Source organism: Amblyomma americanum, chromosome 9 (genome assembly GCF_052857255.1).
Source record: "Amblyomma americanum isolate KBUSLIRL-KWMA chromosome 9, ASM5285725v1, whole genome shotgun sequence".
Taxonomy (NCBI): Eukaryota; Metazoa; Arthropoda; class Arachnida; order Ixodida; family Ixodidae; genus Amblyomma; species Amblyomma americanum.
In genome coordinates, this window is record NC_135505.1 from 81,669,175 (window position 1) to 81,680,906 (window position 11,732).

Genomic DNA, 11,732 nt, shown 5'->3' on the forward strand with positions numbered 1-11,732 from the left:
TGCTTAGATATCAAATTCTGTAAAGTTATTTATTTATTTATTTATGAAATACTGCGGACACTAAGTCCAAGCAGGGAGGGCGTACAAGTGAGCGAAATAAGAAAGAAATAACACTGGAAAATAAACAGAAATAGCACTAATTGGTTAGACCTCATGGGGCAATGGTTGGTTTATTTGATTCCAATCTATTATAGTTGGTGGGAAAAATGAAAACTTGTAGCTGTATGTTTTGGCGAATATAGGGGTTAGAAAACTAGGGTGGTTATGTCGAGTTTGTCTGGCAGATAAGGGCTTTAAGTATAAAGAGGGGTCCAGACCAAATTTGTTCTCTAATAACTGAACCAAACACATCGTACCAACAACACATTGAACCAAACAAAGTTGAAGCGAAGTTTGATGTTTATGGTTTTCTGCGATATGACGCGACTGATTATACGGACATTCGCGACATTTGCTGCTGCTTTCTTCATCTAAATACGAAATTATCATCGCGTAGCCCACGTACTCTTTTTCAGCATCGCATTCATTGAGAGCCCTGGCCCCCACGTACAGGACAAAACCTGGTCATTCGCGTCAGATATCGCATGATGTAATCAAAAGAACACCCTGCGGTGCCGCATAGATAATATGTACGTTGCACATTATGGAATCTTGAGAGAGACGAGTCGCAGTGGTAGGCGCCTGCCACCTCGTCAAGAATGTTGCCGTGAAATGGCTGCGTGAAAAGACAACAGCGGTGAAACAACAGAAACAATGACACCATGAAGACAGACAGGCTGTGTGGACAAAAAGAAAATATTTTTGGCCACCTGGAACCTTTTAACTTGCTCTGATATTGCAAAGCTGATAGCCACTTTTAAACTTTCAACTGCACCCAAGCGACGGTACCACTGCCTAGAAGTTTTAGATCGTCTTTCTGGTCGTAGAACGACCGCTGCAAAGTATAAAAGGCCTAATTGCATCTCGCGCTGGTGTCCTTAACAGCTCACTGTAGCACAAAGTTCTACAGTAGGGAGCTTGGTGTTGACGGGCAAAAACAAGAGATCAAAATCTATCGACAGCCCACTGCAGCAGCAGCTTTTTTAAAATCGATTACAGTGTGTAGAGTGTCGAGATTTAGCGCCACAGTTCGGTAATAAGTGTTCCTATAACCCTTGCTTGTCCCTGCAGTATGTTTTCGTATTGAGTGCGTCTTTGCTGTATGTGTGCAGCAGGACGTTCAGAGTTCCGGGTTTTGCCAGATTTCTTTTTTGGCACACAGCAGGAAGTCAGAAATTCCTGGTCTGCGTTTATTACCCGAATACAACGCAACTCCAAAGGTAATGAGCGAGGTTTTGTCAAATTGGGAAATTTTCCTCTCCATCTATAGTATTCTACTCCAACACGCTATATCGACATTCAAATATGTCCAAGTGATTTTCGCGCTTCAGAAACACACTAGTAGAGACGCAATAGTTCCCGGCGGTCCAAGTTTTTTCTTCACCCGTAGCCACAGTATTGTGGACAACTATAATCGCCAGCGCATGCTTATTTATTTTACTAAATGAAAAGCACTCCAATAAAAGAACAGAAAAATTGTAGTACGGCTTTGCGCTACTCTTAATTAAGGTGTTTTGTGCATCTACAGTTGAAATATAATAGAAGCTTTAAACAACAAGTGCAGCTCAATGTTTCTCTGAAATACCAATATGTAATGGCAGCGGGTGTTGTGCACAACCTATCTGCATCGCTAACCACCACTGTCAAGGGCTATGCCTCGAAACGTGCATGGTATTGTTGTCGTATAAAAAAGCCGTGCTATTATTTTAAGCAGCTTACAGGATTATCACCTGAATAAGGAGTATGCCGCTTTGTCACCAGGCTAAGATGCGTAAACCTGAATCCATAAAGACCACGTTGAGTGCACAATAGGTTGCTTATTTCGAATGACGCGCAGCTGACGCAGTTCCCAGCCTCATTGCAATAGACATTCATACTCTTTCGAGATCAACTTCGTGGAATTAAAGATTCTGAAATATCATTTTCTTGCAAACCGAAACTTTTCTGCCCTAGGCAACATTTCTCTAGGCGACTATAAAAACCCCACTATAGTCCAGGTCACAATAGAAGTCAGATCATGGACATCGCCAAGGTACTGCTGCTCTTTGCTCTCGTAGCAATCGGCGCTGCCAACCAGGAGATAAAGCCTAATCCATACGGTAAGCTTTCTAGTGAGAAAGCACTTCTTAACACGCTCAAACCCGACCAAGAATCTTGTGTGAAGCCTCGGAGTATCTCGGGGAAGCTCGGGTTAGTTCGGAGGAGATTCATCGCGCAACCAGCAGCCAATGAGAGGAAGCTCGAGGAAACTCAGAGCAGCCTGCTGCTGCCAATGGGTGGGGAGGTTCACGTTGGCTGCCTCCGAGTTAAGAGAGGGTGTGAAGACGAAGAGTGAGAAACGCGGTTGGATGCTGCGGATTCAAATATTGTCGGATAAAAATTTGCAAATTGGAACATTTTAATATTACTTTTGTGAAAACATTGAAGGTAATTGTTCTTTCATCTGATATGTAGCAAAATTTTTATTTTAAAGTGTTTTCATCGATCGCATCGAAGAGTTATGACTGCCATTTAAAACCGACGGGGAACAATTTTTATGATAGTAAAACGTTAATTGAAACATGCAAGAATGCCTTGGCCTGATAGGCGCACATGTAGGCTGTTTTTGTGAAATCACACATTATGTGAAAAAATTGCGTTCAGCAAAGGCTTCGCACTAAAAATGCTTTTGTCCAGAATTGTTTAGTATGTTGCATGTGCTAGAAAAAAGGCGATGAATGCCACATGCTTTCGCAACTATACTTGGTTTAATTACGTTAAAGCCATACCACATTTTTACTTTCCATCGTAAGCAACAGTGGAAATAAAACCTATTGTCTGATATATCTGCAGGAAATAAAAGACCTAATTAGATTTATGAATCAGAGAAGCATAACTTTTTCAACCCGTTTAGGTGTTTTAATGATCGGTGTGCAAACAGTGACAACAAAAGATTTACACGATTGCGGTCTTTTCTTCTCACAATTCCATTGCATTCGGTAAGAGAAATAGAAAACCCTACTAAATTTTTCCGGAAGCCCAAAATTGGCATTCATGAGCATAGTCACGGAATACCCTTTCAAATCTAGGTTTTCCGATTACGACGAGTTTTACTGACGAAGTGGGATCTAAAATATCTTATCCGGGACTGCACATCCAGAGAACCATGGCGCTCGCAAAAGCACTATAAAATTAACCTTTCTCTGCAGCTCAACATCTGATTTCCATTTACTTTTTTGCCGTAGATCCGCGTTGCAAGTCAAACCGCCCACCGCTGCAAAATAAACCTTGCGCTCATAAGAGCTTCGTATATGTCGCTTCTAAGAGGAAATGCGCATGGACATGCGGCCGAGGCTCATTTGTAACCAGAAGAGAATGCGACGGAACCTGTCGCACTCGTGAGTATTAGTGCGATTTTTCTTTCCTTCTCAGTTTCACGATTTCTCTTCTGGCTGTCTTTGAAATTCCTCGTTGAGTTCATCAAGGTTTATTAAAATCATTCAAAACAGAAACGTTCCAAAGCAGCATAACAGTGAACCTTTGTGCGGCATAACTGAAGGAAATAATCTATTAAAATGCGCTTCAACAGGTTCTAAACCACACGTAAGGAATCATTTCAATCGGCGGATTCAAAGCAACCTGATTTCATTTGATTTGATTATGACAAAGTAGTATCAGCCTCTCTAAAGTTTCCTAAACAGTCATTCTTCATGAGATGCAAGAATATTACACTTCCTTTTGGAAAATAGTTTCTCGGGGCGAATCATTGTTTATTTAAAATTTCGATTCTTTTTCCCGCTATCTCTATTGCACGCTCTAGTTTTAACTTACAGCGTGGTATAAAACGGAATAAGCGGAGTAGTGGGCTGGGAACATAAATACAAATTGTAACTTCACGACTTTCTAAACAATTTTCCCGACTACCAGATAGATAAAAAGCCTTGCAAGCAGGATTTTGTATTCTGTAAGGGATTGTAAGCCATGAAAATCTATTCCACAATTTGGGAACGCAGTATAACTCTCGTACATCACGACAAGCAAAACTGAAAACAACTGCGCCACCCGCGGGTGTAGCAGAACGCGCGCGGACACCCCTAGCTGTTTTGTCATGGCGCCGCACCATTACAAAAAACTGTTCATGCAGCATGTATTCTTTATCCTGCCAAATAAATTTATATGCCTGCAGCTCTCGCTGGCTGTATTAGTGAGACGCTAAAACGTATGTTATTGTGACAAAAAGCATATACACCTATCGAATATAAGGGTTTCTAAAAGACATGTATCCCATAAGCATTCCAAATGGTCGGTTGTAGATGGTAGACACCGAGAAACGCCCCTAGAGGCTGACAGCTCATCTCTTCCTCTAAAATATTCACTATGACTCATTGTAAGATGCCGTGTTATAATGCGGAAATTGGGATATCTGCTTGAATGAATTTCAAGTTATTTGGGGAGAACTGCAGTCCATAAAGCCACTCGGCAAGGTGCCACGGCAGATCATCCTGTCTCTCTAGAGTTCACTACGAAGAGAGTGCTGAATTCAAATTTGTTTGATTTCGTGCTTTCCAGCCTTTTCAAACAACTACTGAGCACAATTTTGATATTCGCGTACAAAGACGACATCTGCCTATGATTATGATGCGTCCAAGTTATCGAGGTTGACAAAACATTGCTGCATTCGCAGTTTATGTCTGCGTGCATCCATGTTTGCACCAACGGTCGATGATGAAATTGCCGTATATTTTTATTACTGAATTTACTCCTTTGGGAAGCATACACACTTGATCTTCCAATTTCTGGTCCCTGGCAATGATATTGTCGGCTACATTTCTTGGGTGTTCTGAGAAGTAAGCTATTTCTTCCTCGTGCTTCACTATAGTACTGAATCCCATGGCTGTGCCTTGCGTTCTCTCGAATTGCAAGCACTCACTTTTCTGCCTAGACCAGGCACATCGCTACTTTAGGTATCGCCTAAGTTATGGCCAATGTCTCCTTACTTTATATTTAAATAATTTAATAGAAAAAATTCAGCTAAGATGACGTTAATTAAAATACTAAAGAAAAAAACTGTGGAATGAAACCTCAAGCAAGGCATATAGGAAAATGCATATTTATCTTACGAGCTGGCAAATGTTCGCTCATGCGATTTTCTAGAATGAGACAGATATTTAGGGGTCTTGAAGCCGCCTGCCAAATCTTTTTTCAGTAAAAGAAACTGAATATGTTTTTGCAAACTGAAGATGTGTTCTCGAAACTGAAAAAGTATTCTAATCCGTGCCGCAGACACTTTTACTTTTTTGAAAAGAGCATACAAAAGAAGCACTTGGCAAATAAAGAACTAAAACCAGCTTATATCGGGGATGTTTTACCTTTTTTATAATTTCAGCGGTGGTCTGCAATTGGCACCATGCGTTCGAAACCTGCACCCGTTTCTTCCCGGTTTACTATCTGGAAAAGTCGAGCGGCAAGTGCGTGCTGGATGTCGGAGGCTGCAGATACTATGGCAACAACTTTCCCACGTTAGGAGAGTGTCAGAATACGTGCAAAGCAGGTAAGGTACCTATGGTATATGTAACGAGTGTCCTCACTTGCTTCACCTGCTCCAATAACCACCTCTAATGCAACAACGCAGCGAAGTTTCATTAGATTTTTCTTACTTCATCCACGGCCTCTTCACCAGCATAAATGTTAACCCCATCACTAAAACCGGTTCCGGGTTGCCCCTTACTACTTTGTTATTTTTTTTAATGAAGGTGCCACAGCCATGAATCATTGGTATTAAGGTGAACATGTTTATCCTTTAAATATACGTGCTGTGATAGATTTTGCGGATCACGGATATTTAAGTGATGTAAGAATTTCGATCTAACCCATGTGGCTCTTCTCGCTCTGCTTCTCCCAAGCGCCCATTGCATTTTCTCTGTTTTTTAGGACCTGTTTGACGCATTGTAAGGTTTTATTGGCTCCAAAGTTACTTGCTTTCAAAATAGAAAGCCAGGCACAATGAAATTTTGACTTGTCTCTTGATACTTCGGTGCCTTCCGGTAAACTTTCCGTACACGGCATAAAAAGGCGCCTCAGAGACCCGCTTCAAAAACCCCTGAAGACAGGCAGTTTTCAGCATAAAAACACTTTTTCAGCAACCTGCTGTCAGCTGCGGGAGACGTCATTCACTGTAAAAATGACTCTAATTAGTGACATGGTTGCTAAGCTTCGCTAACAACGTTTTTAAAAGACAACAGTACTGCTTAGTGCTAACAAAAGGTCGAATTTAGTTTCAGTACAAATTGATATACATTTTTAAACTAACATCGTTCTTGAAAGCGTCACAACGCGAATCAACCCGGAGCGGTTAATCACATAACACGGGACCTAACCGATAACCGACACGCAAAGCCAAATGAGGAACAATGGCAATAAATAAAGGCTGCTCATTCAAACCATCTGTTACAATGCACCGATCAACGTTATTTCATTTACTTTGTCCCTCTAAGCAATGCAGACAACATGGTGGTCTTTGGAAGTCTTTTTCTTGCCCCCAAGAGACAAAGAAAAAGAGCAACGGTCACGTGGTGCAAATACGCCGGCAGTTCCAAATGGGCACCATATTGCTCTGCTTTACGCCTTCACCAAGGATTTCGTTTGCTTTCAGCTTTTAAGCAAATTCATGCCATTGATCGGTTCTGTGCCTAAGAAAGGTCTCATTTTTTTCTCGTTTTTTTTCGCTTTAAAATTGAACAGGGCATATTTTCGTTTTTAAATTCGAACTTTCAAAGCGTAATAAACACCAAACATTGTTAATTACTAGATAATATTTAAACTTATTTGAATTTCTGCAGAGTATACTTTCGAATATAGAGTAATTGTTCCCGCCGCAGCAGATTTTTTTCGCGAAAATGTTAATTCTGTTTTGAACACAGTGTTTTAAACTATAATCATTTGCATTTTTTACCTCAATATCGGACACTCTGGGCTTTGTCAGTAAGAGAGAACTACATGTCATCGGAACACGGAACAGTTAAAAAATATATAAGGTTGAGACATCTGATAGCAGTACCTGGGCATAATCGATTTTCACCGATATTGGCTTTGCGTTGCTGGTTTCTTGTTCTGAAACAACTGTGGTAGATTGTTAAAACAAGAAAGATGAGGACTTTGTGAGAGTTTCTAAATTCGCTGATACCTGCGACGTTTTTAATGGCTGCTGGTGTCATCGAAGCAGTGTGTGATCGCGTCCAAAAATCGAAAATTACTAGTGAAGATACAGGCTACTGAACTAGTGCAGAAGGACACAATGAAATTAGTGGTGACTTTAACGTTGTAATTTATTGCACGTAATTTTACATAACATTATTTTTCAGTAGGTAAAGAATACTATCTAACGCTATGGAATACGTATTCATTACGCAGTAAAGGAGTATTTACCACTGCAAACTCGTAGTGGTTCTGGCCACAGTTTTAGAACGTACTTCTAGGGCCAAGAATGCACACTATAGGGAAGAGTGCGTTTTCAAAGAACTACGTAATGGATATGGATTAAATGTTTCTAGTTACCTTTCAGGTTCACATTCACTGATGGACTACTCGTTCATGTCGTGATTTCATGAATTAACAACAGTTCTTTGCGTTTTTTTCCGTTAAAAACTGAGTCGTCCATAGGAAACAAAGAAATTCGTTTTCCATTTATAATATCAGCGTGAAAATTCCTGCCAAATGCTACTCGTTGCTCGCGCTGGAAGATAATATTTATAGCTCCATGATTCCCGGCACTGATACATTAGCAAATACGAAAATTTTTGCTGAGCAACAACGCGATGTTTTCAGGAAGTTAGTATTGCCAGCAAGATTTCAAATCCCTTATGGACAGGATCCGAGGATGATTTAGGGTTTAAAAAAAGAATGGGTCCACCTCCATGAAATGAACGGTGCCATATTTCATGGAGCGAATAGGAAACGCTCGCTGGGGCTATTCTTATTTTTCTCACACAATGTAATGTGTCACAAAAGATACAACTAGCTTTTCTTTGCGGACGCAGAGTTCAATGATAAAGAATATAATTAATTTGACCTGACAAAGTCTTAAAAGGGGCTGCAATTTGCAAGTCATGGAGGAGTGCGGAAGGCTTAAATTTGTAAAGTTAGTTGTTCACAGAATTTTTGTGAAAGGGGGGATCGTACTTAAACTCATATAATATCGGTTTTTCCTTGCAGATGGAATATAATTCGTCTCTGAAGTGCAAATATGATAAGGAAAAAATGCCAATCTATAGTTCTGTTCTACCGTACCTGCGTGAATTTTCTTCTTTTGTCATTGAACAATTATATTTTAAATATATTATTGCTCTGGCAAAAACTCCGAAAAGCCCCTGTAACCATCCATTTTGATTAAATGCGAACGTGACACAACACTCATGCACGAAATGTAGCGCACTTTTCGAAGCATTTCGACGGCTGAAATGCGATTTCAGCCATTTATATTCAATTACCGAAAACGCCACTACATAGGTATTAAAATTCGATGGATTTGAATTCTCAATTTTATGCTCACATGATAGAAGGAGGTACCATGAGTGCTCAATAAACAAAAGAGGCCTTTGAATGGAAGGCCAAGGAATTACTGTTAAGAAAGATAAGAAACTGAGCAGTCATAAGCCTTGACAGCTACGGAACAACGGACTAGTTATTAAAACAGGCATGCACTAAACCCAACACTTGAGAAGAAAACGAAATAAGCGCGTGAGAGCTGCGTTCGTGCACAAGAGATACGTCGTTTCAGAACATAAGAAATAAAAAAAAGCACACAGCTCGGAGTTCGCTTAATTTGCATCTCGTGAAAATTGGATTGAAACACCATTGTTTCTTGCAAATCAATTTTCGGTGCATGAGATTGTTAAAAGGCACTTACAAGCTGAATGTACCAAATGTCTCAAAATTTTTATTCGCTTCACTTATTTTATTACCCTCCGTGCAGCGTAAGGTAGTGTAAAAAGTTAGCGGCATAGGCTTATGAGGTTTAACGCGCAGAGTGACTCAGGCATTGAGGGACGTCATTATGGAAGCTTCAGATAATTTCGGTCACCTGAAGCCCATTGACTTCCACTCACTTCGCATCGCACGAAAGCCTGTAGCTTTTCGCATACATCGAAATGCGGCCGCCGCCCACTGGATCCAACTAGCATGTGCACACTCGCATATGTACAGTACTCACGGATTGAAATAGGACATTCGGAGCGCGTGGCCGTCGCTTCATGGAGCGCCGCCCGTGAGATGCTCTTGGAACCAAGATGGTGCATTGTGGTATGGCGCGAGGGGGAGAACATCTACAAAGCAGAATTGTTCCTTCCAGTAGCCAACGAGCCGGCCTGTGGTTTACCACATGGCTGCGTGGCACTGCAAGGCTTGCGCTCCGAATGTCCTATTTCAGTCCGTGAGTACTGTACGTGTTTCTACCTAAGTAAAGTAAAAGGAACTTAAGTTAGCTTTGTCAAAATAAATATTAGTAAAAATATAATACTGATGGCTCTTTTTCTGTTTAGGTTTTTAAGTTACTTTGTGCGTTTGCAAAGACTACAATAGGTATAATAACGTACAATCCTACAATGTAAGATATTTCCTGCCCTTATCGGCAAGAAAAGTGATTGCCTACAATGTAAGATATTTCCTGCTCTTATCGGCAAGAAAAGTGATTGCGCATGCTTCAGGCTAGAGTAAATTACGATATTAAATAACAGTTCACGGTAACTGTGCTGTTTGTTGACGCAACCGAATGAATGCTCTGTTGCAATCAATATTAAGGAAAATATCTTATGATCTGAGCCTGAATGCCTACGCAGACCATCTCGAAATACTTTCGATGCAGAATTTCAAGTATCTTCTGAAGCATACAGTACTTTAAAACACTTTTGGTCACGTGATTTCTAAGTTTCAAACGTTTCTTGCCGTTTTTAAGGCCCAGAAACGTTTTTGGAGGCGTCAACGTTCAACAAGGTAGGGCGCTAGAGCATGCCCTCACTACGTTCTAATTTAGTTCAAGATTACACACACCCCCTTTACCTTTCATATGAAAAAGAAACACAAGTCTAAAATATGGCCAAGGCATATCTGTTGGTACAGGTGTATATTGATTCTTTGGTTAATTCAAATAGTTGTGTTTCTTGATGCTCAATCCTATTGCGCCACGAAAGCCTGATTGGTGAACGATTACCTGTATCGCGGCCATTTTGCTGGCACACATTTGCTCTCTGTGTTACAATATGCTCAATTGAAGTTTCTCGTCATAGACATTGTGTGCATTTTATTCATCTTTGAATTTGTATTTGTTGTTCCTGCGCTCACGTTTCGGTGCACTATGATTTTGTTAATTACTGTGTAAGATTTTGCTGCTTGCCAGGCAGTGCCGCTCAGTCCATCAAGTGATTTGGCGGGCCTGAATATGTATATCATTTTTTGAAAGAAATAATTATTAATATTGTTGTTATTAAACACAGCACAGTTGTGTAAAACACAATGAAGCCATCTCTGAGGCCACATTTTTCGAATTTCTTTCCAAAGGAAATCACGAATGCGCAGGATCTCTCATGCAAAGATTGTTTAAAAACATCACTGCCCGCGAAAGAGATGCACAGCCTGTCTCTCTTTTATCTAGGCCAACTTTCTCTAATCTAGCGAGAAACGGAAGGAGGGATTTTTTGCAACAGTATCAATTTTCTCTTCCATTCTCATTGCAAATTTTCAGTATATTATATAATTGAAACTTATACTTTGCAGAGTGTTATGTATAACATGAAGTTAATTTTCTCGACTAGTTTTTTGTATCATAAAGAAGGAACTTTTTCATTACAGGTTAAAGATCCATGGTTATTTTCAACTGGAACTTCCATTCGAAGTGAGGTATATGCAGCCAAACAGCAAGCAGCGAAGCTGAAATGAATAGGTACACCGAATTTTTTCTCTTCCAGGAAAGATTCAATAAATAAGTGGCAAGGAATCCCTGTCGTATTGGTGTCTCAGTCAAGGATATGCTATTGCAGTAGGCGGCATATCTGAAGTGGTAACGCTGAATCAGCACTTGGAACAACGGGCAATTGAAAATAGTGGCCATTTCAACAGTCGGCACATTTATTATAACGCAGAAGCTTTAGGCGTTAAGACAGCAGTGAATTTTGAGTAGATCTGTAAGATACCCTGAATAAAATAAATTATGAAACTAATTAGTGTCACCTGAAATCACGCCCAAAGAAGTAACTATAATACGTGAGCTCATTTAGGGCTGTCGTAAAGACTAAAGTGGATGGTTCATCGAAGCTCTTGAAAGAAACCACTCCAAATTGAGTGCCACGTTACAGGAAAAGTTGCTATGCTTATGCAAAATGCATGCAAAATACACTACAGGTAAAATATTAAAAGTGAAAAACCTTTTTGCCTACAATCATTGCTGAACTGTCATTAAGTGAATAACTGAAACCTATTAGTGATATCGTGCGTCATTCCCGCTAGTCGTTCTTTGAGGTTTAGGTAGAAAGTGCTTTCTATAACTAGCTTGCATTACTTTATAAATCCAATTAAATGACAGTTTCTGAAGAAGTTAGGATTCGTTTCACATAGTAAAGAAGTGTCAGTGGGTCCTTGAGCTGGGGCATCTGTCGATTAACCGC

The 11,732-nt window shown here is 40.2% G+C and overlaps 1 protein-coding gene across 1 annotated transcript; it reads left to right on the top strand.

Annotated features, from left to right (window-relative positions):
• The first annotated feature begins 2,092 nt into the window (after positions 1 to 2,092).
• Positions 2,093 to 11,065, top strand: LOC144104935 (inter-alpha-trypsin inhibitor-like). The gene is made up of 4 exons (XM_077638165.1): positions 2,093 to 2,198; positions 3,324 to 3,476; positions 5,465 to 5,629; positions 10,921 to 11,065. The coding sequence occupies exons 1-4, from the start codon at positions 2,117 to 2,119 to the stop codon at positions 10,923 to 10,925; spliced, it is 405 nt and encodes a 134-aa protein (XP_077494291.1). The 5' UTR covers positions 2,093 to 2,116; the 3' UTR covers positions 10,926 to 11,065.
• Positions 11,066 to 11,732: the final 667 nt, after the last annotated feature.

What these genes read in the sequence shown, in the direction of transcription:
- LOC144104935 (XM_077638165.1), top strand. Translation starts at nt 2,117, where the DNA reads ATGGACATCGCCAAGGTACTGCTGCTCTTTGCTCTCGTAGCAATCGGC. An exon ending in GATAAAGCCTAATCCATACG is followed by an intron (nt 2,199 to 3,323) that starts GTAAGCTTTCTA and finishes TTTTTGCCGTAG; the next exon opens with ATCCGCGTTGCAAGTCAAAC. An exon ending in CGACGGAACCTGTCGCACTC is followed by an intron (nt 3,477 to 5,464) that starts GTGAGTATTAGT and finishes TTATAATTTCAG; the next exon opens with CGGTGGTCTGCAATTGGCAC.